The sequence below is a fragment of the Poecile atricapillus genome, chromosome 1 (genome assembly GCF_030490865.1).
Source record: "Poecile atricapillus isolate bPoeAtr1 chromosome 1, bPoeAtr1.hap1, whole genome shotgun sequence".
NCBI lineage: Eukaryota > Metazoa > Chordata > Aves > Passeriformes > Paridae > Poecile > Poecile atricapillus.
The window spans coordinates 102,664,330-102,692,267 of record NC_081249.1 but is presented as its reverse complement, the minus strand read 5'-3'; the positions used below and the strand labels follow the sequence as shown (position 1 = coordinate 102,692,267).

The 27,938-nt window shown below is 39.8% G+C and overlaps 1 protein-coding gene across 5 annotated transcripts in view; it reads right to left on the bottom strand.

The window, feature by feature from the left end:
- JAM2 (junctional adhesion molecule 2) overlaps positions 1-27,938 on the bottom strand; it is a 49,968-nt gene that overhangs the window by 6,717 nt on the left and 15,313 nt on the right. The window contains exons 2-8 of one of the 5 annotated variants that reach the window (XM_058829196.1): positions 11,471-11,536; positions 10,680-10,727; positions 8,566-8,679; positions 6,942-7,094; positions 4,025-4,230; positions 1,745-1,847; positions 304-411 (exon numbers count right to left, since the gene is read on the bottom strand). In XM_058829196.1, the coding sequence (XP_058685179.1) occupies positions 304-411; positions 1,745-1,847; positions 4,025-4,230; positions 6,942-7,094; positions 8,566-8,641 (646 nt within the window). In that variant the 5' untranslated portion in view covers positions 8,642-8,679; positions 10,680-10,727; positions 11,471-11,536. Of the gene's footprint in view, positions 1-303; positions 412-1,744; positions 1,848-4,024; positions 4,231-6,941; positions 7,095-8,565; positions 8,680-9,344; positions 9,568-10,679; positions 10,728-11,470; positions 11,537-27,938 lie in introns of those variants that run through there. The other 4 variants (XM_058829107.1, XM_058829363.1, XM_058828863.1 and 1 more) reach the window with 4 other exon arrangements.

The window sequence follows — 27,938 nt, the reverse complement described above, 5'->3', positions numbered from 1 at the left end:
CTCCAGCTTTAGTACCATGGAGTTAGAACCTTCATGGAAAGGAGCACATGTCATCAGAACCATAAAATTATGGAATGGTTTGGCTAGGAAGGGACCTTAAAGATCATCTAGTTCCAGCTCCCTGCCATAAGCAGGGACACCTTCCACTAGATCAGGTTGCTCAGGACTCCCTCCAACCTGTCCTTGAACACTTCCAGGGATGAGGCATCTACAGCTTCTCTAGGCAAGGGAGAGTGTAATGGAAATTCTTCTAAATAAAGACATTTTTTTAACACAAGGAAGGAGTGATTTTATTCTACTTACTTGCAAAGTAGCCCTTTTTTTGGGCATAGAATACTCCAAGGCCACATAGTGCCATCACCAGAGCCACAAATACTACAGCCATAATAATACCGCTTACATTAAGGTCATCTGTAATTATAAAGCAGAAGTCCAATGTTCTAAATTGTAACAATATCCACTGACTCGATTTTTACCTAATTATCACAGGCATTTTTTGTATCTACAGATGGTCTTTGGCCTAAGATACATATATTAACTTGTAACACTTAGATGTTTTTAAGCAGTAAAAAAGCAGTAATGTGCCACAGCCACTTTAACAGAAGTTCTTGGTACACATCAACTTTTAGTTTGAGTCAAAAAGTAAGGAAATAATAAGAAGGACCAAGGGAAACATATTCCTCATCATACATACTCTCCAGATAAGTATTACCCAAGTCATATGTCTCTGAGGAAAAATACCTTAAAATCTTTGTAAGTGTTAAAGCAAGCTTCTTCATATAGTTAATTTGTTTTACACAACTGAAATAGCTGATAGCAATTGGGTGCCACTTCTAAAGAACTCTTCAAATCTTATCTGAAATGCAATGATTTTTTAATTTTTAATTAGCAAGGCTGAGTTGCCTGAAGTTAAGCTCTACACCAGCCTACTGAAACATCTGGCCATTTTTATTTTGAAGGTGATGGCTTGAGTTCAAGCATGACAAGGACCACACCCATATCCTGATACAATTACTTAGAGCTTCAGACTATCATCCATTTCAGGAAAACCAAAATTATCAACAAGCAGAAACATTTTCATTGGTTTTTGTTATGTTTCCAATTACTTATTTGGATTCTAACTCAGGCATATACATAATACTGAGATTCTATCTCAGTAGCTTGGGGAACATTTGCTCATAATCCACCAGGAATGCATTGAAACCCATGACACAGTGATTTTCAGCTACGTTCCAAGAAAGCACCATGTGGAACTTTGCAATTCCATGTGCTGCTTTATGGAAGATTTGGACAGGATCTTCTCTGCAGTAGTTATTAGGATTTGTTACCATTTGCTTTCCTATGATATCTGCAAGAACCAGTTGTGTATTTTGCAAAAATCTTCATGCATTTTGGGTTATTACAGACTGTTACATTAAGATTTCCCATGAATGAATCCCAAAAGGGAGGCTTTACATAAAGAAAACACCCCAGTTGACTGGCACACTCTTCTGTAAGCCTTCCATAAAAGCTTTTGGAAATATTAACATTCTTATATAGGCTGATGCTTTTCTGTGAAGTTCAGTGTTTAGCAATCTAAAAGCTAACTACTGTGATAAGGAACTTAGTATTTCTCCTCCCTGCAAATGCCACAACTAAATAAAAAGATTTAATTCAATCTGGTCTTAGCTTCTTAGTTGCACCATGCAATTACATAAATCCTACTGCAAGACTGTTTTCCACTACTATTTTCTTTAACACATACCAACTTGCATTCTCTTCACTGAGCATTTCTGAGATAATCCAATCCCATTGGAGGCTTCACAGAAATACTCTCCAGTATCATTCTTTGTAACTGTATTAAACAGCTGTTAAGAAAGAGTCCAAAAACATTATCAGAACAGGGAAAAAAATAATTCCTGTTGGATAGAAATTCTGGCATGTCAATGTCTGTATTTGTTTATTTTAAATAAATAAAACCTAAAAATCCCCTGAAGGCAAGTAAGAAATTCAGGTCCATTTCAACCTTGTAACAGCTCCTTAGTCACATTCCTTGGTCCTTCTACTTGCTGCCTAAGAGATTCCTTTAGATGGACATTTAACTAAGTGGAGTGTATCTACAAGGAAATTCATTTTCAGTGGATGAGAACTTTCCAATAATATCCACTTTTTAAGATACGCTCTAATTTCAGGATACCTGAAATCAAACAGTTTGTTCATTTTATCAAAACAACAACCCCATTAACTGATCCTTCAAAAAACTTGACACATATTACTTAGGATGCATTATCAGCTGAAATGTTTTGGAAGTAAAGAGTTGTTTGGGTTATTCTCAACCCTCCAAAAATACATTTTATGTCTTCAAACAGAGAAATGCTAAAACACACTATTTATCAAATATTACTACTGTAAAAATGAAAATGAGGAAGTGAGACTGTAGCAGGACATCTCCTTCCACCACAGAAGAGCTTATCTCTTGCCTGTTAGCTGGTGCAATAATTCAGGGCATCTTGCTCTCACATGAGCCTCACGTGATCCTTGGTGAAGTAATTAAATTAGGACAGTTTGTTGTGAAGTGAATTATTTCATCATCATGGGATTGACGCTCTCAGCTGACAGTAAACATCTTCCTGGAAGCAGATGTGGGAAGACAAGCTGGAAATTCTGACTGACATACACTTCACTTTACAAATTATAAAAGCTATACCATATTTTCACAAAGCAGAAATCTTCTGCACATTCCCTGAAAATGTGTGGGGTCTTCTCCCCACAGTCAGGATGCACTTTGTGGGGAGCCCCCTCTCCTAGGGGCTGAGTGAAAGGACTCTGTGTATGCTATTGGCAATTCAGTGGTAAATTACGTTGACTCCTAATCTATACTATTTCTTTGTTAGCTATGATACAGGTACCTTAATGTTGTGCACTGTTTTATGTAACCTATTAGTAGTTCTTTTATTTTATACTGTATAATAAGTAGCTGTTTAAGGCCTCTTGTCTGTTACCTTCTGCCAATTCAATAAGTAACTCATTTTATATTAGACCTAACTGTCTATTCTTAAGAACTTGCAAGCCAGAGCGATTTAGGTGCAGGTCACCTAAGTAGAGCTGCTGCCAAAAATCTAAGGCTAAGGCAGGGCTTGTCTAAATCTCTCACTTGATCCATAACAAAGAGATGGATAGAGACTGACCTCATGTCAATTCCAGTGTTTCTATTTTTTAATCACTAGACTTGTTTACTGTTTCTTTTTAATATATGCCATACTTGGATATTTTTAGAAGGGATTAGTAAGTTTGAGTAGTCCACCTGATTCTGTGATGTGCTAAAGGATCCTCAGAACTTCTGAATGCTTAGTCATACTTGAGTTTCCATGTTTGATTTTTCACGAGTAATGTCTGTAGAACAACTCTTTACTTCTTAAAAATCTCAGCACCCTAAGCAGCATCAGGTTCTTTTGAAGGACCAGCTAATGAGGGAAGCAAGAGAGAGACAGCTAGTTCTGAAGGAAAAGAAACCCAACACCACAACCCACAAAACAAACTACAACTAGAATGAAGAACTAAACTTACTTACAGTCCCAACTCATTCCCACTTACTTCACAGATCCTGGATGGGAACTTGTAAATGGCACTGGATTGTAGAGATTCTGTACTGCCCTGAGTGCTGCACTCCCCCTGAAGCATATGAAGCTACTATTCCAAATTTTAAGGTTCTGTCAAATGTAACTCTGTTGCTATATTGAACCTCATTCTCACCTGGCCCTAGTTTACCAACTGACAAGATAAAATTTATCACATATTTCTAGATTCTCAGTTATCACTACTGGCACCTCACCCAATTTGTGTGTATCACTCAATGTCTATGGCTTGTCACTGGTTTGAGGCAGAAACTACCTTCTACATTTCTCAGCACATATTTCAACATGACACTGACCTCCAACAAAGACCTTGTGAGTTTTTGGATTTAGACCCCTGTGCACCATTGTACTGAACAGTAAATTTGGTCTCCTTGATAGCTGTCTATGACAGAGTTGGTAATTACACTTACCAGAGTGCCAGACTTTTTATTCATGGTGTAAGTTATGTTTGCTTCTCTAGCACTGCCTGTTCCTGTCTTCTCCAGCAAGGCAACACCATTCTTGTACCACTGGTACTCAGATGGAGGGGAGCCCTCAGTTTCCTTACAGGTCATCTGCACAACCGTTCCTGTCATTGCGGAGCTGGGTACCTCACACACTGGAGTAGTCGGAGCAACTGGACAGTGAAATTGCACTTGTTACACATGTACTTATACTGTCCACATGTGTCAGAGACTGAAATAGTTCATGCCTCAAATATTGATATAAAGTTTTGCCTTTTATAATAGTAACTATATAAAGAAGCTACAACCAAAGAAGCCTCCCTAAAGATACCTGACTGAGACTTTGGACTGAAAGTCAAACTGCTGAGATCAGATAAAGGGAAAACCCATTCTTCAATCACCTGAAACAAACAAGTAAACAAGGAAAATAATGTGAGCCAAACCCAGAAGCTGTGCTAAGAATCATCTCTAGCTTGCTTTGGGGTGGGGGAGGCTGTAACCCATAGTCATGTTTGCTGTGAGCAGGTTTGCACAGATTTTCCTCCCAGCCCAGGCACGGGGATGAAGGTTCAGTGTGTTTTAACTTCTGCTCAGGGGCAGTGCATCCATCCTCCCTTACACAAACTGGCTATAAAATCCCCAGCCTTGAGAAGGCCACATCCATGGGACATTCATGTGAGAGGCAGCTGAGGGGATGCCTTAATGCATCAAAGAACCACCCAAATGCTCCCCAGAGTCATTGCTGAAACCTTGCACCAGAGAACTGCATGTGCTGCAAAACACCCAGAGTCTGTTCTAAGAGACAATGGAAAACTCCCCCTTCCCCCAAGGGAGGTGCCTGGATTTTCCTACCTAGCCTGAGTGTATATTAACCAATCAGATTCTATGCTTTTGGGGGGGACCTTCACCATCAAGAAGACCAGCTGGAGAGGATCAATGAAACATCATTTGAATCCACACAGTGGTGGTATTTTCCTTATTCTGTCCCCCTGTTAATCTTTCTGTCCCCCCCATCTATTTCCTATTTCTCTTTTCTCTCTCTATTTCTCTATTTCCCTCTCTCTCTCCTATTCAATATTAAATAAACCCCATACTATTGTCACTGGCATATGTCTCGTTTGCACCTTAATTCAGGCAGAGGCATTTCTAAGAACTTTAGTAATGGGATCAACAACAGTCTGGCAGTAATTGTGAGGAGGTGAGTACTTGTGCACATTTGATAACTAACACATCAATGAAATGAGGTGCAGGAGAAGGGCTAGAAGGTACAATCCTGCTACTGAGAGCACAGTAAAATTTATGAGTTGCTAAAAATGGAAGAGGTGCTTACTGCCAGCCTCCCCCCACCATATGCTCTGTCATCCTGTCTCAAATCCGTGTACTTTCATCCAACCCCAGAGAGTTTGTTTCACTCAATTTCTTGTATGGAACCTCTTGTTCACAGACAGAGATAGAATAACTCAGAATCTGTAGTTCAGCAATTGCCCCCTTCCCTGCTCTAGGATTTTAAAACTAGTGAGGAAGTGAGGAAGACCAAAAAGGGTTTTTGTATAAAAAGGAGTAAATTTTTGTGAAGTGATTGTCAGAAAGATTAACCGAGACACTGGCAGTCATCATAGGCACTTTGTAAACCCCAGTCTGAGGACCAAAACCAATTGGTTACTACATTCCAGTTTAAATTAAAAATGAACATTCCCTCACACAGATGCAGGAGAACTGTTTGTTCCTTCTCCTATGAAGATGAATGTCTCTTTTTTGATTTTTAGTATGTGAACAGAAAAGAAACTTTTTTATTTTTTGGTACTTAACATTATAGAGAAGAAAAATAATGGTGAAGAGGCATCCATGGAACATTAAAAGAACAACTAACACCTTAACTAGTATTGATAGTTTTTTCTTGGTTGATTTAAAAATAAAAAGCAAAAATAAAGAAAACCAATAGTAATAGTAATTCACATTAACTTTCAAAAAGGTTTGTAAGCAACACAACATGCCCCATCCCGCTCTTTCTCCCTTGGCCTCCAAGATTTCAACTTTAAAATAAGAAAAAATTCCTTTTTCCTTTAAAACAGGAAAGCTATTGAGAAAGTAGAAGAAAGAAAGAGTAAGTGGAGTTACCTCATTGTTGGCGCTAATCAGAAGTTCATGCATTTATCATCTTTTATGAAGAATTTAGAGACTTTATATATAATTTTTAAAAACAAATTATTATTATTTTTAATAGGGCAAATATAGAATCTACAAATACAAGTATTTTCTTTTGTCCCTGCACAGGTAAAAAAGGAAAACTATTGGCCTCTACCACTCATCCAGTGGGACAAATACCAAACCCAATGTGAGAAAAATGTGCTCAGTATTCACTTTTCCATCCATTCCCTAACTGGGAAAGAAAACAAAGACCCAGAAAGAACAACTGCTCCCCAGCAGGCACCACCATCTCTCCTGTAAATAAAGTCCACCAATTGCCAGATCTCTGGCTGTCATTGCACAGAAACTCTCCTTCCAAAACCAGGAGGAGACTGTAGCATATTAGAACGAACTTCTGCTTATGAATATTTGAAAAGTGTTGACAGATGCTGACTTTCTAGTGCCAAACACCATGATCATCTTATCCAGATTCTCAGTCACTGAGCAATTTCAGTTTTGAGAACTGAAACTTACTTTGATATAATAAAACCCCAGTTATGTCCCTTTCTAATGCAAGTGTGACCTTTGCTAAGCTGTTTTGTGATGTTGCAGAATGTTCATGTGCGGGTGTGTTTATAAACCTAGCCCAAAGAAGACCCAAAAACCCAGAAGCCACACACTATGACAACCCTACCTTCAACATCCCAACACCCCATCATCCAGTTCCTTTAAAAAGCCTAAGTAATAAAGTTTGTACCCAATACTGTGAGAGTAATAGTAGCCTCTCCCAGGCGTTGCCCCTCTTCGCTCTTGGCACTGATTTCACAGCGGTAGGTCCCAGAATCCCTTCTAGTCACATTCCTAATTCGGATTCCTGTATTCAGCATCTCTGCTCGGCCTCGAAGATCACCTTTAGGGAGAACAGACAGACAGGTTTCTGCTCTTTGCTTATAGAATCATAGAATCACAGAACAGTTTGGATTGGAAGAGACCTTAAAGATCATCTTGTCCCACCCCCACTGCCATGGGCAAAGACACCTTCTGCTAGACCAGGTTGTTCCAAGCCCCATCCTGGTCTTGAACACTTCCAGGGATGGGGCAGCCACAGTTTCTGTGGGCAACCTGTGCCAGTGCCTCATTACCCTCACAGGGAAAAATTTCCTTTATATATTTCCTCTGTATATCTAAACTAAATTTCCCCTCTTTCAGTCCAAAGCAAACATCTATGGCTCACTGGCTTATTCTGAAATCCTGTACTATTTCTTGATATTTTATGTCATATTGTACATGAAACTATTTGTTCAGTGTTAGTCACCTACCAGCAAAGAGCAATATATAATCCCCTTCTCAAGACACTATGAACCTTCCATTTAGTCAAAAAAAAACCACCCTCAATGCAAAAAACCTCCATCTGCCGTACATTACACAGGTGGAAGATGGAATGCATTTTTCTGCAGGTGTTTCAATAAAATATGTATAGCAGTAGTGACTGAAAGACATCCCTTTCCACTAGAGACAAGGCAATCGCTAACTTAATTATCTTAAAGAAAAAGTTGTGAGTGAGACCACAGCAGACTCTTTGACATTTTAACTTGGCAAGAAAAACTTGATGGATTTAACAAAGATATTGCCATCAGACTTCTTACAATGAAGAAGTTTTTTTAATTCTACAGTTTATCATGAAATTCAAGTTACATGCACACATAGAACCATGAGTTCCAGTGTTTCTCTAAATTAAATATATGCAGAAAAAACCCAAGTTCACCATCAAGGTCAACTCATCTGCAAGTTCTACAAACTAACGAAATTTCTGTGCTTTTATTTTACTTCTCAGCTTTCACTTATTGTGTACAATGTAACAGAGACCTGTACGTTCTCCAACACACAAAGCTGAGGTAAGTACTTTTCAGAACATAAAAAGAAAAATTCTACTTCTGAAAAGAATACAAATAATTTTAAATATACAGCTGAGTTTATATTTTATGTATATAAAAAATGCTGCATTATTCATATCTAAGCCTCCTGCTTTACAGGAGGCTCTAGAAACCTCTTTTTAGGATAGGAGTGCAGAGCCTGCAGCAGTTTAGGGGAGTTTGCATCCTCATGTAATTTCATTGTTGAAAAATCCCAAGGAATCTGCTGTGCCATTTTTCTTAGTCTTGAATTTTATTATATTTAACTGCATTAAAAGTTAACTAATAATTGATGATTTTATAAAGAAATGCCTTTTTATCCCCCAGAGAAGAATTATTTTTCTCAAAAGGACAGCTCTTCTATGTGAACGCTCTTGTTCAGTCTTATTCTTGGTGATGTTCCCCAAGAAAGAGTAAATAGCTATGCTAGAGAATGACATGTTAAACCATCTGTTTGTAGTACTGTACCTGTAAATTCACTATTGTAGTAGACAAATGAAACTCCTTGAGATTGGATTTTCTTCCACTCTATTCTTAAACTCATCCCTTTCGAAAATTTGTGTTTGCAACTAAGAATAGCCTCTAAAGGGAAGAAAAAGAATGAAGACAAAAGGGAAAATTAGAGATTTTAGTATTGCATTGATACACATTCAGGATCCATTAAAATTCATGTTCCCCCTTCAGAAGAACTTTACAGTCAGCAATGGCCAGATCTACTTCTCAAAGTGATGCTTCTCCAGATTTACACAAACATAGTGGAGAAAAAGAAACAAGTATATTTATATTTTATATTATAGTCTTATATTACTGTATTATTATATTATAATGTTATAATAATAACATAATATAATAATACTATTATTATATTATTTATATTTAATATTATTTTATATTTATATTTATATTTTATATAATTATATAGTATATTCCTATACTTCAGTGGCCTTTGGGTCAAACTTCAGATTCTGGGGACTAGATATTTCCATGCTGGATAGGGTTTATTACTTTCCCCATCCAACATGGGAATATCTAGTTCATCAATTACATTCTTTATTACTATCCTCATTTTAGCTTAAACATTTTTGAGCAGATCACCCCTAAAAAAGGGACTCTGACCCTGTTATAAACATATTTTCTGAATTACCATTCTGAATTCAGTATCAGTAGTTTTTCTGTTTAAATGTATAACTTAATGGAGATGGAAAATATTCCAGTAAGACAGTTAAAGAAACAAATGCAATACAGACCTTGCTACCTGTAGGCTACTAATTTTCCAATACAGGCCACATATCCAGAGCAAAAGCCTTTATAGTTTTGACATGGCTTGTCTAACTCTCATGATATGCACTGCTCAAACATAATCAACCATCATCCTCCTTTCCACTCTCAGCAAATGAGGCTGAAACGCAATTAAGAGCTACTGATAGATCTTCTCACTTGCCCTTCAGAGTCTGATTTCCTAGGTCTGCTCTGAAAAGAAACAAAAACCCAGAGAGGTAGTCTTGATGATATCTCACAGGGGAAAAACATATCCAGACTTGAAAGAAAAATTGAGGTAGGAGGGCATTCCTTGCCAGAAACATGTTACACATGCACTGGCCGTTTTGAAAAACATATTGTGCACTCAGGAAGTCTGAGGTTCCTGACTTCAGATTAAGTGGATGGGTGGAGGTTTCCTGAATCTTAAGATTTGCTAGTTTCCTTCCCATTTTTTTTTTGTCCTTCTGACAAAGAAAAACCATAATTCAAGCTCAGCTTGCTTTTGCTACTGGCCTTGTGACAACTGGCTTGTCAAATGAGCTGGTCTCTATTAGCTGACACAGAGACATCTCAGCTGAAGCATTCTCAGCTGAACAAGTCACCTCTCTTGAATGAGCTGCCCCTTTCTCGCATGCCACGTGTTTTTGTTTCAGAAAAAAACCCTAGCATTGATGCCCACCCATTAATCTTATTCAGAGAAAATGAATGGATGGAAGGAATGAAGTCAGGGAGAGGTATTTTCCAGAGCAGGTGTACTTGACTTGCATTAAAGTAGACTCACAGGATACTGTGTATCAGCCCTGGTACTGCTAGACCTGCAAAAGCCCTCTGGAATCTTGGAGAGATCTGCACTATATTTAATTTGGATTTACATCTGGTCTGGAGGCTATCATTGGTGATAGAATTACAGAATATATCAAGTTGAAAGGAACCCTAAGGATCAGTGAGCGTAGCTCCCTGCTCCTTGCAGAACTACCTAAAACTAAACCATGACTGGGAATGTCACCTAGATGCTCCTTGGGTTCTGTCAGGCTTGGTGCCATGACCACTTCCCTGGGGACCCTGTCCCAGTGCCTGACCATCTTCCTCTACAGTAACAGAAATTAGAAGAGAAAAGGAAAATGCATTTCAGACCAGCTGCACTCAGTGGAATAACTATGTCTATCAGCCCTACCATCCTTTAGTGCTGCTACACATGGAGAACTTGGCTTGGCATCTGGGCTGTGCTAAACTGATTTAATTCAATGTATAAATAACAAAAGAACAAAATGCAAGCCATATACCATATAAAAAGACAGAACCTAATCAAGCTTTAATATTACCTGAAGCATTTCTCTCTGCTTTTGCCTGCCTTGAGCTCTAAATGTATTCTGTCAAGAGAAGAATAATTAACAGAAGTCCAGATGACATAGAGACCTCTAAATTATTTATTACCTCAAGAAGATGAATGAGATTTAAAGCTCAGAGAACAGGGTTTTTTTATTCCAAATTCCCACCTCTCTCCACTCCAACCAAATTCAAAAAATAAACCCACATAACGCATAAACCTCAGACTACAGTATACCCCTCTCTCATCCACCCAGCAAACAGGCTTTCCTCTTTGCCTCCGTAAGTTCCCCACCCCATTACTGAAAGTAATTTGCCATTTTATATATGACACATACATATATAACTATGTAAATAGCCACTATAGCTACTGACAAGTAAAAATAGCCATTAAATTCATGTTACTTATAATTAGCTAACTTATACCTATTCTCTCTAGTCCCTCACTTTTCTGTCTTGTAAGATATTTAATGTTTCTCCTTTCCATTGGCTCCCATAATATTGTGTGGAAGGAAACCAGGCAGAAGTTACAGGACTGACAAACAAGTCATAGAACCATAGAACAGGTGAGGTTGAAAAGGATCTCTGGGGAGCACCTAGCTCAACCCCACCTTGAGTAAGAGAAAATAGGGACAAGACCAAGATAACACAGAATCAGTGGAGAGAGTAGGCACAAGACCCCTCAGGAAAGAGGAAGACAACCTCAATAGCTGCACAGGTTCTGTATACATAGTTTGCATATATTATGTATATATTAAAAATTATCACAACAATGCCCATACTGTACCCTTAAATTCCTCTGCTTTTACATTTTTGTTATCTGTTTCAATGGAGATTCCAGACACATCAGGATCTGCAAGGGGACAGCAAAAAAAGACAATTCAGCAATAAACATTTTTGATTTCATTTGTGCTTCAGCAGCTACAAGCAATATTTTTGAGAGCTCCTCACACTGTACAAGTTAGACACTACCTACAAGAAAGAGTACAAACTGAAAGCTAGACCAGGGCTGCCCTTGAACAGTTCATCTCTTTTCTTCAGGCTCTGGCACCTGTAAAAAATAAGCAATGTTTATTTTTTACAATAACATAATTATGTTTACATGTAAGAAGTTCTATATAAACACTAAATATTTTATATTGGGGTAATGTCTCAGTCTGTTTATAACTGGGAAGATATATATTAATCCGTAAGTGTATTTTCCATTACATTCTTATTTCAGGCATACAAGTTTGTGGAAGAATACCACTTACAGATTCTACAGGGTAAAAAATATGTACAGTAATTGGCAATTATCTCCAATTCTTGTTGAAATGGGAAGGAAGATAATCAAGATTTATCTAGTTTTAATTCAAAAAGAGAAAAAAAATCCCCATACACTCTTGGATATCTCATCACTGCATTCCACTAAGGTGGAACTTCAGGGGGTTCTTTTAAAACAGATGACCAAGGATGGAATTAAGTGAAACAAGGCAAGTATTGTATCTGAGAACCATTTATGGGAAGTGTTGCTCTGCTACGGAAGAACGGAAAAGACAGAAAAGGAACAAAGTGAAGGAAAAAGAATGGGCAGAGAAGGAGAGAGGGGGGTGACAGAGAGAAGAAATGGGAGTTACGAGAATTTCAGTGTGCTGTCAATGTCCAGCTGGCAGGTGGCATGTGCCCATGCCCTGCTGGGGGGAGCCTTTGCAGCTCTTGGGGCAGAGGCACAGCTCCTGCATCAATGGGTGACCAGACACCAGGTGAGTGGGCGCTAGGGCAGAAGGCGCAGAACCCTGGACAGGGTCATGATGGGGATCATGATAGGGATGCCGTAAGTTTTAGCTTTTATATTTTTCATATTCTGTGGTGCCTAGGTGTGTAGTTTTAAGCTTCATATTACTATAGATAATAACAATATTAATACTTAATACATAATAATTAATACTAACAATAATTTGTATTAATTATTAGTGAGCTCTCTTCACAGAGTAGGTGGACAAAACAATTCCTTTTCTAGCTTGATACCAAGGATATTAGTTACAAGTTTCAGGCCCAAAGAATAAACAATGGTGGACTGAAGAGAGAAAACAAGAAGGATGGGACTTGAAAACCTTAAGTAGTTATTGGACAATTAACCCTGATAAGCAGATGCACCAAAACCTATAAAAATGTAAGACCCCATGACCAGTTGTCCATTTTGTGACCATTTTTAGGTCCATCTTGGGTGTAGCCCGGGCCAGGCTCTTGTACTGCTCAAGGTGTATCCTTTAAGGCCTTTCAATAAATGCCTGCTTTATTCTTAACTCTGCCTAGGCTCTGTTCTAGGTCAGCCTTCTTAAGGCATCAGTAGGGTTGCTTTGGATCTGTTCATCCCCCAGCCTGGATTGGTACTAGATCTGACCCAGGTACAGCACCTTGAACTCAGTCTTTTTAAACTTCATGACATTCCCATGGGCCACTTCTTGAGCCAGTCCAGGTCCTTCTGGATGACAATCCCACTCTTCAAGTGTGGCAACAGCACTACTCATCTTGGGGTCATCTGCAAATCTGCCAAGGCTGTACTCGATTCCTTTGTCTATATCAATAATGAAGACATTAAAGAGCACTGATCCCATAGACCATAGCAGCCTGTCACAGTTTTCTTCTCAATTAAAGATCATTCCGCATGGTTTAAGTCTGGCACAACAGAGGGAATTCTTCATTCATTCTGTTCCTATGGCCTTTTTCCTCATTAATTTTCTAGGGTTTTTTTTTTCAGTATCCTTTAAAAACACAAATTGCAGTTCTACCAGTATTTATAACCACTGCCTCTGAGTCATGGAGCAACACTCAGGATTGGTATCTGAGACCCTGGCACTGTAGCAAGAGTTCAGTTATTCATTCACTGTATATTGTGGTGGGTTGGCCTTGGGTGGCTGCTGGACACCCACATAGCTGCTCTCTCACTCTTCCTCCTCAACATGACCAGGGAGAAAATAAGATTAAAAAGCTCGTGGGTCAAGATAAAGACAGGGTGTTTAGTTAGCAGTTACCATCACAGGCATAATAGACTAAATTTAGGAAAAAATAATTAAATTTACTGCCTGCTTAAAACAGAGTAAATGCAGTACTTGTGGGACTGAGCTTCTCTCTGCTGTTCCTTCCTCTGCATGCTCTCCCCTATTCCAGCATGGGCTGCTTTCTATAGGTCACAGTTACTGCCAGGAGCCTGCTCCAACATGCATTCTCTGTAGTGCTTTCTAGCTATCTCACATCCTCTTCCAAATACATCTCCAACAATTCTTCTGCTTAAAAGAACACAGCCTCACACCTGACACTATAAAGTGAATTTTTATGAGTGCACATTACCAAAAGATCCAAATTATCTGTAGCTATCCTGTCTGTAATATGTTTCAATTTTATCAACTTATGTTACCCAAAAAGAGTTATAATCGGAAATTTATAATATGAAATAAATAAGACATGAAGAATTCTAGCAATGACATTTACATACTCTGGGAATACTGAAATAGCAAAAAAATATTTGCACTACAAACAGCACTTAGAAATTTTTTCCACTCCTCCAAAAAATAAAACTTTCCTACAGAACTTTAAAGAAAGAAATTTTTAAAATTCTCTATATAAGCCCCCTCACATCCTGTTGAAATTGGAGGAGGAAACCATTTCTCCAGCCCCTCCCAAAGCAATCATTACTCTTGCAAGTCCACACACAGCTCAGGTCCTTGCTTTTGTTTAGGCTTGTTCTAGAATAGCCTGAAGTCTGTGAGTAATTTTCTTTTTAACATATTAGGTCCTATTTAGACCTAATATGTCTGTGACTTTTACCCAAGCCATGTTTCTAGAACAATATCCCTCTTCCCCCATATTCTAGATGCCAACAGTTAACAAATCACATTTATCTATTGAAATAACAGCTTCCTTCATGATGGGGAGAAGCATTTAATTCTAAGACTGACATTGGTTGTTATAGATGGATAATGTGATGGTTGGCTCTCACAAGGGATGAATATTATGTGTAGGTTAAGAGAAGTTTTACAGACTTATAGTTATGTTATTGTGGTATGTTCTCCCCATAGTCCACTTTCCCCTTCCCCTCGTATTGTTGTCATTGGATGGCCTTGATAGTCGGGGCATTTGGAGAGAGTCTGTTAATAAGAGGCATGGCATGGCAGCACCTGGCCTCAAATCAAGATGTAAGAAAGTGATCTCCACCAGTGGATGGTGAAGGAGTTGGCTGACAAGACTTCGGGAGGGGGCCAAGGATATAAAAGGCAGAGCATCCATTTGGTAGACGAGGACATGGCAGTTTAGTTCCATGCTCCCAACGCTGCTCTTTCTCCTTATTCAGTCTTTGGCTGTATTTTGTATTTTGTTAAGGTTTAATAAACCTTTAAAATTTTTAAAGTGTGTGTCATTTCTCACAGCAGCTAACATTTGATAACATTTCATAAGGAAGCCTTTCTAGGTCTCCAATGTGTGGCTAAAACCATTTCTAAATTATTGGCACATCAGCCTCTTCTGTCTGGACACAAAACAGCTCAAGTACATGCAATTCACCACTGTATTACATTCCCTGTTTCATGGGCCTGGAAATTTCTCTTCTCCTCATTAATAGAGGTGTCATGCTCATGTCATGCTGAAAATATTCACAGAATATGAAGCCACAAAAGGAAAACACATTTTATGTCTTCTGGGACAGGGCCATGGTATTTACTTTCCACTATGGAAGTCATTACAGAATTACTTTACATGCTTTTTATTGGGAGCTTGCAAACGCACAAAGTTCCACATTTACCCTTATATCAAGGGATTTATAGAATACATGAAGATTCTATCATGCAATACAATTAAGTAGAAAATATGAGAAAGAGGGGAAGAAAGGGAGAGAAAGAAGTTCAACATAAACACAGCCCTCCTCCTTACACACACAAACCACACATATACATGACCCTGTGAAAAACAGAGTTCACTTTTTAGAATTTTTAGAAGTTTAATAAAGGATAAAATGACAAACAATCCAGTGCTGGGTGCTCTTGGCAAATAGCCAAAGAGCACTGAGGTAGCTTAAAATCATGTTCTCTATATACAGTTACACTGCTGGGGTTATGTGCATATTCATTAGACTATACATTATTCAAATATTCTTTTGAGTTTTTTATGTTTTTATTGTTTGGTTTTAATCTCTGACTTATCAGCAGGACATTCTGTAAATTAGGTCCATGTATTTTATTTCTTCCTGTAGTTTTATCCTGTTGGTTCACACTCACCGATAATGCCAATAGAGTTGATAAATCCTTCCCAGATACTTATGCTCTGTTTTTTGTCACTGTTATCATTTGGAGAGGCCAGTCCACAGATGTAAGAAATAGTGTAATTGCTTTACACTACTCTCTGAGTTAGTTACATAGAAGTATTTTAGTCTCTATTGTAACATTTTGCTAAAGCCTATGATACATTTATCACACTTCTATTAATGTGGACTATACAGTGCGTACATAAACTGACAGATTATATGAAGCATTTAAAAGTAAGTATAAATTGTACTATATCAAAATATTTGTGATGCAAAAAGCTAATCTATTAATGCAAAAGCCAATATTATTTTATCATCTATAACAATCCTTTTCAAGAAGGTATAGAGTCCAAACAGTAATGTAAGGTGGTACGCAGAGACAGCTGACTATATTAAAACCATTATATATTCTGACCAAGCAGAAAGATGAGAGAGGTTCTTAAAGCTAGAGCATCTCTTCCCTTAGACATCCTTCGAGAAATGCCTCTGCCAAATATTCAGAATCCAAATCTTCAGCGTTGGATTTTAATTCACCATATAAAGAGCAATAGTGAATAGATGACATATTACTGTACCAGTAATATTATTCAGGCTGCTTTTTAAAGACCGGGGGCGAAAAAAACCCTGCTTTTACATGTCAGTAACTATACTTGTTTAGAAGTAAACTCCAAAAAAACCACACTTTCCGTTTGATAAACACAGCTGTAAACTGAAACTACTGTAAACTGAAGCTGGACAAATCATTAAGAAAAAAGTATTAGTCAAATCAAATCGAAAGAAACTGTGTGCCTGGAGGAAATTACATGAGAACAGAATCAAAACAAAGTTATAAGAACAAAAGAAAAACCAGTCTTGCATTTGTTTTGCCAACTTTTAAACAACACGTGGTCTAAAGCAAAGTTGAACAAAGGGTTTCTGAGGATACTGTAAATTTAGGAAGTCCAACATCTCAAGAGTAAAGCCAATTCTCTTACTGAAGTCCTTGAAAGAGAATAGGAAACCAGACATCTGTTTGGTGTTAGCATCCTCCAGATGTGATCACTTCAGGGTAAAGCCTCAGCAACACGATTGGGTGATGATGCAAACTTCTCAGTCATGGAACTATCTACCACAAGGCACTCAAATAATGCCCAGAGTTTTGCCATTGTCATATGCATACCTGTTTTGGCTGCCTTTTTGCCACACTTCCTAGCAGAAGTAGCCCACAGACTACATAGTCCATAAAAGAGAAAGGGGAAGGAAAAGATGCCTACCTTTGGACAGGATTAATTATGAATTATCAGAAAACACCCAAACTAGTAGCTCCCATTCTTCTTAGTAGTTCAAGATGTGGCTGCTACAACCCAAAGTCTACCAACCCTGCCTAGAGTGGCATCAGCAGGCTAGACCATGTTACCTGACAGGCACCCAGGGCTCAGACCCACCACTCTTCCCCACTCACACTCCTGTCACGGTACGTGTTAAGCAGCCTTCCCCTGTCACTAAAGGACATGAAATGATTCACACAACTACTTTCAGTGTTAGAACAAAAACCCGTGACTTTATTTCCTGACTCCAGTATTTATAGATTCTCGACAATGACCAGGGTTCAGATAATTAAGTTACCACCTTCCCAAGCACACTGGTCATGCAAAACATCCATCAAAAGACGTTTCTTAGAAGGAATGTGATAAACAACTGTGTTTATAGTTACTTTTCTGAGAAAGTAGCTGCAACAATGAAAAACAAGATCAGAAGGCTTAATTTTCTGGGCAACATTCCCTTTTGATCAGTGTGGAGTGCCCTTGCCAAAAGAGGCAAGGATTTGATTTTAGACAGGCAGGATTAAGGTGAGAAGTGTGGCTTTAAGTCCTGGGAAGAGTGGACTCCACCCCTCTGCCTTGGGGGTTGTGCCCTACAAACCCAGGAAGAGTTACTCCACCCCCAAATACCTTATCAAGTATCAGCCCAAAATGTTCTACCCTTCTTGTGTTGCTATTTGTCATATTCTGCTGCATTAACTCCTCCTATTCTACCCCTATTGTTTTGTACCACTGAGATTTCTCCCTTGCTGTATCTCTATCAGACCCAGACCTTAAACTCCACCCTTGCTCTACCACCACCCTGCCTTTGTTCTGGGTTCTTCATCTGGTTCATACTGGGTTAAGTTCTGTGTTGGTGATGCCCCAATAAATGGACTCCTGAGTTTAACTAAACAGAGACCAGTCTTGTTGATTTCCCACGCCGGTCACTGGTGGCTGCACCCTCCCTGGACATGACTCTGTTGCAACATGAAGCAACAGATCAGTTCTGCTTCATCAACACCAACCTTCAGCAGGCATGCTGGAGAGAGACTGGGAGTATTCACAGCCTCTGCTGGAGTCTCCTGAGCTACCCAAAGCCCTTAACCCATCTCTGAAACTGGTGACTGAAGCATCAAAACATAACCTGAAATAACTGGAAAAAATTCAGCTTTATTGTGTGAAGTCAATGACCTGTCAGTATGGTCAACCATGTCCTGGGCTGCATCCAAAGCCCTCTGGGCACAGGGGAGGGAGGGGATTGTGGCCCTTTGCTTTGCTCTGGTGAGACCCCACCTGCAGAACTGCCTCCAGAAACCCCCTGTGTGCTGGGCTGCATCCAAAACCCTGTGAGCAGCAGGTCAGGGAGGCGATTCTACCCCTCTGCCCCTCTCTGCCCAAACACCATCTGCAGGGCTGCATCCCTTTTACATCCCCCAGTTTTGGGGTCCCAGCATAGGAAAGACATGGACCTGTTGGAGCCAGTCCAGAGGAGGCCACCAAGTTGATCAGAGGGATGGAATACCTCTGCTATGGAAAGGCTGAGAGAAATGTGATTATTCAGCCTGGAAAAGCCTTATTGCAGCCTCTCAGTACCTAACGGGGCTACAAGACCTATGGATAGGGACATTTTATGTCCCATATGCTGTATGGAAGCATGTCTCTAAAGTGGAAAAGGGCAGGTTTAAATTAGATATTGGGAAGAAATTCTTCCCTGTGAGGATGGTGAGGTGCTGGAAAACGTCCTCTACGCTTTTTTTTTTTTACACTTGCCTTTTTGGAACCAACTTTCTGTCTTGTCTAATCCTCCACTCCAGTTGCTCTCCCGAGCAGGGGTATACATTTGAGACTGACAACAAGGCCAGCATCTAGATGGTAGGTCAGTTAGGTATATGACACAGACATTAAATGTTTTGCTGGGAAGTCAGAAGACACTCTTCACCTTTTTTAATAAAAGATCTCAAGAACAAAAGCAGTCGAATTATTAAAAAAATATATCTACAGATACTCAAGTAAGACAAACTCATCAAGTTTTAAGGTCTCTTGCCTTCAGGTCTTTTACTGCAACAAAGCAAAGTGCCACCCTAAAATACTTTGTAGGGAGGTTCCTCCCCTGACAAGTACTAGTTTCAGAGGAAAAAGAAACCAAAACCCCAAAGCACACCAAGCAACAACCAACCAAAAGTTAAGCTAAAGTGACAGATTTTAAATGGCTGCCCAGTTTGAAATAGCTTTCCTGTACTGCAACATGATGCAGTAGTTAATTTTTTGTGTTTTCAGATTATTAGTCCCATTCCAAAACAAAAGGTGTTGAAGTTATTAACATATCTATAGTGGACATACTATTTTAAATAGCATGCCTGGAAAAAGGGTTATCTCAGGAAAAAAAAGTTCTGCACCCTAAAGTCTATATATTCAAGAAGAACTAGCTGTTCCTCTCCTCTTTCTCTGTTCACACAGCTTTCTAAAGTTTTGAACAAACTTTAAATATATTTAAATGCTTCTAGAGACATCACTTTATTATTTTCTCAAAACAGTCAGTGCATTCTCACAACAACAATTTGTTATCAAGCCACTGCACTGACAACTGGGCAAAGCCTTTATTGAACTGTTTTACCTCCCTTCTACCCCTTAAAAAAAGCAGCTGAGAATCTGGACACAAGTGGAACATGAACAGGAAATACATGTCAATTTACTAATTACATATCCAGAGTTCCAGAGCCTAATACAAAAAGCATTATTTTATTTAGATATAGCATAACCTGAAAAACAATCCTTCCCACTCATCTTACAGAAAGTAGGTTTTAAGCAGCTTCAGTAACTGTCTTTATAGAGGAAATCACATGAGAAACAGAATGCAGAACAGCACTTTCATTCAGCTAGGAGTTATCTAAACAGGGGAGACAAGTGTTTCCAGAAAGTGACTAAGAGCAGGATTTCTACCTGTAATAAAAGCTGGTATTGGATGATTTGAGGAACACTAAGTCTCACAGGGACAAGAAGTTCCTGTGGTAAATGCCACAACTACAGATCAGACCAAGCAGGAGATTTTTATTTATAATGCCAACGTAAGAATGACCAGCACATCCGTCATGGTGTCTTTATTCTTAACTTTCAATTAAAAAAAAAATAAATCTTGAAAGTAAAAGTAACAAAAGACTGAAGTTTTCAGAGCCAATTATCTAAAGTTATCAGCAGGAGTCCTAAGAATTTAAGGTCATGTTATTGATTCATTTCATTTCAGAGCCCCAAGGACAGTTGGCTCTGGAAACACAAAACCTGAAGTGCTTGTAGAGGAGAAAGTGAAAAGGAAAAAAAAAAAAAAATCAAGTGGCACAGGGCAAGAAAGCAAGAGATTATTTAGGTCAGCCTTTCTGAAAAACTGAACACAAAAGTAGAATAATTTTAGATAAACTCAACAGACTCCTATGTGCTTTCAGTAGTCTGCAACACTGAAAGAATACTGCATGAGAGAGGGAAATGCTGAGGAAAAACTATAATTTAATGTTTTATAATTAATAATCAAAATGTAATATTTAATTCCCTTCAATGTTTATATAGCTTCCTTCTTTTCTACTCACACAGAAGAGAGGAAGGGTTTGAATGCACAGAATGCACAACTTGCAAAGGTTCAATGTAGCATGGAGTTTATTCCAAGACATCACAGAAAACATATGCTGCTAGCCAAATAAATATTTATAGCTTGCACTTTTACAAGTCTCAAAACACCAGTACTCCTCTTGTCTCCATGGCAATTCAGAGGGAACTTCTGCAAATGGGGGATGGTGGTTTAAACTAGTCAGGCTCTCAAAAAAAGCCTATTTTACAGCTTTCTCCTGGTCCTGCTCAGCAATGGTTTCCACAGCAACTCATTGGCAGCTCAAAGACAGCTTGTAAATGCAGTGAGAGCCTATAGCTGTTGCAGCTGTTGCTTATTTTAGGATGCATCAAGATACTGAGGACATGTGTCTAGCGCTTCATGTTTCAAAAGACTATGTGAATAGGCCACTGGTGTAGAAGCCCCTTACCACTGCTGTCCCACCCCCCTCATATCACACAGTGCAAAGCTGAACAAACAGATTTCCCTTTGCATTTCTAGGGGTAAGAATTCAGCAGAAACACTTGCCTGTGCAAACACCTAGAGAAACTCCATTATTAAATCTGCAAAACAAAGCTTGGTACCCAGTGCAAACCAGTGTGTTTCTCTGGAGTCAATAGTACCAAGACTGATTTACATCAACTGAAAAATCAGTTCTGAAACACAAGGGAGTTGGGAGACCAGAAGAAACAAACAATATCCCACTACTCTCCAAATGAACACAACGATTCTGGCCCACAATTTGCAATAAAGATCTCTGAAGTCGCCTACAACCTTTAAGTGACTTTTGCTGGAATTGCCAAACAATCTGGAAAGAATAAACACTTTCAGGAAGTCACTTAATTTATAAACCTATAAATACACTCATTACTTACCTTGAAATCCTGAAAACAGATTTAGTTTACTTTCAAACTTTATCAACTGTATTAGTTACAATTCCAATAAACTGCATATGAAACTGGAGACCTTGCTCATTCAGAGACAGTGAAGTCAGACAAGTTCCCTTACTGTTGGAGCATGTTTCCAGATGTTTAGGAAGAACACCTTGACAGCATAATTTAAAATTGTTCTAAGTAAATACATCGGTAAAGTGGGGAGGTGTCGCATCCTATAAGTTAGTCCTAGTACTTTAAGATGGAACCAAATTTCTTGTGCATCACAAAATCCTATCTGTGATATGTAGGTGAATATATATCTGTGATATTTGGGTTGAAAAAAAACTTAAAAATCATCCAGTTTCAACCTGGATGTCTCAAATGGATCTTCTCAACACTTTTCTGATTAATCTCAGTATTTCTACAAAACACACTGCAGAGGATGGGTACATACAATGCTGTATTAAGTTCTGGCTTCTAAAGGTATAGGAGTAGACAACTAACCAGAATTGTGCATAGCAAACATCTCAAATAGCAGGCAGGATAGCTAATTTGGCGAACTACAGACAGATGTCTCATTTGCAGCAAAATATAATGACCAAAACCAAGTCAGCATCGACACTTTATATCCCACTACGTTCCCCCAATGATGGAGATAAAACATATGAAATCCTTTAAATTTTTTTAAAAACTCATTCTCTCTGAAGCAAACATTGACCTAGAATATATTTCTACATGCAATGCATATAACTCCTTGAGATGAATTGTTAAAAAGGGCTTTACATATGTTTTTCTCATTAAAATTTTGCTGACTTTGGGTCACACTACCATGACTTTATTCTATTTAGCATGCCCATTTAAAAAAAAAAAAAGTCCTTCCAGCACTGGTAGGATGCTCTTTAAATATTCAGCAAGGGTCTTGTGCAATGCTTTGTGACTTCAGAATTTCTGAGATGTTTTCAGTAACTGGGGTGGGGGTTTCACTTGTGTAAAAATATCACTTGAACCATTAATTTTAGGACTGCATCCTACTGAGCAATAGCACGGAACTTAGTTTTTAAGCTTTTTGTTCTGCAGACTAAAGACTAGAATCTTTGCTAATATGAGCAGGAATTATGATGACCAGTTCTGACAGCTAAAAGAATATGGTGAACCCTTCGTAAGAATCGAAATGCAATGGCCAAATTGCTCATCCCATTCTCATTCACACGTGATCTTTACATAAGGTTGCTCAATAATCCCTTCCTGGCAGAAGCAACTAACAGTCATATCTGATGACCAGTATTTTCAATCAACATTGCAGTTTTACAGTATGAATGCATATTTTTAGCTTTAATTCCACAGGCCTTTAATAGATAATGCAGTTGTTTAATGCCAAATTTTATAGAAATGTCTTCTGTAGATGTATAGAAACATTTGAACAAGACTGAAGCCATGCTAATTCCATTAAGGCCAACATATGCCAAGAGAAGCTATAGCAAACAGAAGATGCTTTTCACACTCAAAGGAGAAGGTAAAGCTAAGAACAATAGGTCACAGTATAAGAGGTGCCAAGTTTTCCTTAGGGGGAAGAAGAAAATTAAAAAACCCAACTACAAAACGCTACAGTCTTCATCACAGTAAAAGCTACACAAGCAAAACAACATACAGCTATTCAGATTAGAAAGCATTACAACACTGGAAAGTTACACAGGAAACAGGAATAAACAAACTCTATGCCTTATCTATTTTGAAATCAAGCATAAATTTTAACTCGGTGATCATCACAGGTTTCCACAGGAAAGGTGTTTTAGGAGTCACATCCTCAAGAGTGTTTCCCTGATGAAACACTTTGCAGCTTTGCATTGGAAGAAGGCAAAGCTCAGTACATGAGCCAATATACACAATTCAGTGTTTTGCTTCTTCATGTAATGGGATTTGATGATCTTGTCTGCAGGTACATACATTAAGCTGTTTCACTGTTGCAAAATTTGTCTTAGAACTATTTATTATGACAGTGTATTCCATGATCCTCTGCTCTGTGCCCAAAAATGGGCATTGTATCTTTAAGACCCTGTAATGCAACACCTGGTATGTGCGGGGACCAGGGGATGAAGAGTTTTGCTCTTTCATAAGCATTTTTAAAAGCTCCCTGCCCAGGTTTTTCATGGCTTTTTCATGGCTCTGGTGTGGGTTTTGCTGGGCTGGTTTGGTTTCCAGCCCAGGCAAAAAGCATTTCCTCTCCTTGGCTCGGAGAAGCTGCAGTTGCAGTCTTTGGGCTGCCTTAAGGAGAACTCAGCAGCTCCTTGTCAGAGACCAGGGACACTGTGCCAGCAGTAGAGCTGCCCCACTCCAAGACAAGTGACAGTGAACCACGTTGAGCTGGGGAGAAAACACACTGAGAGGCTCCAGACCAGCTGCTTTACCTGCCATGATCTGCTGTGCTTTGTTGTGGGGAGAAAGTTGATGCCAGATGAGCCACTGGGCCTCCATCTGCTGCTGGAACTGCTCTGTGAAAGCTCCCGCCTTCCCAAGATCGAAGCCTACACCATCTTATATTGCATGTTGAGAGCAGGTAACCTCTGACATTTTGGGTCTTTGCTCCAGTGTGTGGGGCGTGAAGTCTAACTGTTTGATATCTACCAGATATTTACTTTTTTCCCTGCCTTGTGGGCATTGTTAGTTAATAAACTGTTGTGTGGGGTTTTTTTCCATTTTTGTCTATTTGTTCATTTCCTATTGCTGGAAAGGGATTGTTGGAACCCGTTAGAGGAGGTAACTCATTCCAGAATGTTCGCCTTTAAATTATCTCAAACTGAGACAAAAATTAAACAAGAAAAATACGTCAGCAATCCTGCAATTCTGTAAAAACACAATAAAAATATTTTTTAAAGCCATGATTTTTTTTTTAGAGTAAGCCATATGCAACCTCTGGGTCACTACTATCCCCAGCACAACTACCGTGCTTAAAAGTCTGGTGGTTAAAATGGCTGTCTGCAATATCTCTACAACACATATAACACCACTAATTCAGTTGATTAATATCAAATTTTATAGAAACATCTGGCACATTTGAACAGGACTGAAGCCACTCTAATCCCATTAAGGCTAACACATGCCTTGAGAAGCTAGAACAAACAGAAGCTGTTTTTCACACTCAAAGGAGAAAGCTGATTGGAAGAAATCAACATTACATTTCTAGAATTCTTGTTAGAGTCAATAGATCAACACATTTTATTAAGCCATGCCTGCCATATAAACATACATGTTGCTTTAAGCTACTGTTTTGTCATCTACATTGCTTCTGCCTACATTCCCTTTATAACCAACTGCTCATGGCATATTGATGTTCTAGAAACTTGGGTGACACAATTATTGCTTAAAGTTTCCTTTAGAAGTCACAGAATCAAAAGGTTATAAAAGACCTCCAGGACCATCAAGTCCAACCTGTGACCAATCCCTACCTTATCTCTCAAACCAGAGCACTGAGTGCCATGTCCAGTCATTCCTTGGACACCTCCAGGGATGGGAACTCCACCACCTCCATGTGCACCTCATTCCAATGTTTGACATCTCTTCTCAAGAAGAATTTCTTCCCAATGTCCAACCTGAACGTTCCCTGACACAACTTGAGGCCATTTCCTGTTCTCCTGTCATTTGTTCCCTGGGAGAAGAGAATGACCCCACCTGGCTCCACCCTCCTTTCAGGGAGTTGTAGAGAGTGGGAAGCTTCCCCCTGATCCTCCTTTTCTCCAAGCTGAAAATTCCCAGCTCCCTCAGCTGCTTCTCATCTGCCTTGTGCTCCAGACCCTTCCACAGCTGTTGCCCTTCTCGGGACCTGCTCCAGCAGCTCCATGTCTTTCTTTCATGTTGCAGTGTGTTTCTTTTTAATGATATGTTCTGTTATTGCCCAAGGTGATGGTTTGGTCCAAATTATCACCCTGCCCAGACCCTCCCACCCCACGTTCTCAATCTACCCTGAGTCTCCTGTCAATCCTACCTTAGGCCCACCACATGCTTGGAATTCCACTTTGCAAATCCCCTAAATTTCGACATTTGATTAATCCATTGATCCAATTTCCCCCACCACCTCCCTCATTGGATGATGATTTTGTGAACCCTGCCTTTTACCCTCCCCAGGATATCTATGATTAGCTGATGCTTTGTACCTTCCCTTTGAACTGTCTCCCTATTTCAGCTGTTGCACACTCGCATTTGGTGTCTTTTGCCCCCAAGATTCCCCAGAGCAATAAATCCTCTATAATCCCATGCAAAAGACCTCCCTCTCGTCCTTGTCTCCTCAGAGCACAGACTGACAGCCAAAAAGCCGTAGAGCAAGTGCTCTAGTCACACCTTGGGTCATCCTGTTCCTGGGGTGTGACCCACTCCTGGAGCGGGCCAAAGTGATAGAGCCAGATAAGCTCCGGCAAGATGTGATAGCTGGCACCTACCATGCAGGGCCCTGTGAATGGACCCCATGGACAAACTGTGGATTTTATCCAAGAAGTTCTGGCCGTCAGCTGCCTTTGAGTGCAGCAGACCGGTTTTTCTCTAGTGGCTCTTTGGGAGAGGAGGTGATAACCCTCTAGCATCCAGAGGACCACTTCCCTGAGGAGGACTTCCCTGCAGCCCCCATCCAGTGGACCAAAGGAGGGTGAGTATCCCCCAAGTTAGGCTGAGGGTGCCCACAAGTTGTGGGAAGGGTGCATTGCACCCCAGGGGTGGTGGAGGGGGGCCCCACAATCCTAAAGGCCATGAAAATTGGCTGCAGAAACCACCCTGTCTCTGAGACTGGCAGTGGAATTTTTTAGTTTGTTAAGTTGTTTCTTTTGCTGCAGGGGAGGGTGGATTTTTGCTGTGCCGATGCGGCTTAACATCAAGGAAAATGGGTGCAGAATTGTCAGTGCAGCAGAGAGGGATTTATTTCAGATTGTGGGTACCCTGGAGGATGGGAAGTGAAAGTTTTCAAAGGCATTGTCAAAATGGTTTGTTCAATGGCTTTTCCTCCACTTTCCAAGGGTATCCCCAGAGAAAATACCAACCATCCCCTTCTGGGATGTAGTTGGGAGCAAATTAACAGTCTTGACAAATAAAGGGGATGTCTTGGTTGCTAAATTATTTTCCTTGTTTGTGCTAATTCAATCAGTGATAGTTGAAGAAAAGAAAGTGGAGGAAAAGCTCGAACTAAAGCACCCGCCTCCCCTGTCCCCTGATCCAAAATCCTTGTCTCTTGCATCGGGAAGTCTGTGCCAGGCAAACCGCGATGAAGCGCAGGAGAGCCACCGACCCCCTGGCCTCCCACAGACTTCTCGGTACCCTTGCCTTGAGAGCGATGGCCACGCTGTCAAGGACCTTTTCCTAAACCCCTCTTTCCCAGTTGTTAATCCTCCAGTTCAAGTGAATGGCCCTAACGGAGATTCACAAGTTTTCCCTGAGTCCTCCCTTGCCCCTCAGAATGATCTCCAAGAGACACAAGATGATGGAAGCCACATGGCTCAGGCCCCTCCTCGTGCTTTTTCTTCCCAGAATCCCTTTCACCCTGTTACTTCCAACCCTTTCCTATCTCCTGACCCTACTCATGCCCCTCCTTCTCCTCCCCTCTCCCCAAACTTTGCCCCTTCCCCAGGTACCCCCCTTCCTTTCCACTGCCTCTGCCTCTCATTCCCATGACATCAGCTGTTCCCATGATGTCACCTGTGAACAGCACCTCCCATTTCAATGGCTGTCCCACCCCTGTTCCCTCCTCCTTCTCTGGCAGCTCTCATTGTCTTCCAGCTTCAGGTTTCCGCAATGTCATGGGAACCAGAAGCCACAAGTCGAAAAAACAGAACCTGGAACAGGAGACCATCCCCTTTGCTGCACCTGTTACCTATACCTGAACAAGAGGAAACCCTAGGCAGCAACCTTTTGATTATCAGCATAAAAAGGAGCTTTGCAAGGCTCAGAAGGAGTTTGGGAGGAAAAGTGAGTATTTTAAAGGCACTTTAAAGGTCACCTTTTCCTCAAACACACTAGTTCCTGATGATATTAGGGATTTGTTTGCATGTTTTCTAACCCAAACAGAATATCTGTTGTAAGAGAGGACATGGAAGAGATTAGTACTGGAGCTCCTTCCTGAGCTCTTGCAAAACCCTGACTGTGCCATTGATGCAGATAACAACAGTATCTCAATGGACCACTTATGTGGTGAAAGGGATTGATCACAAGCTAGAATGCAGGCTGGAAAAATACCACAGCCTGTGTTAGAA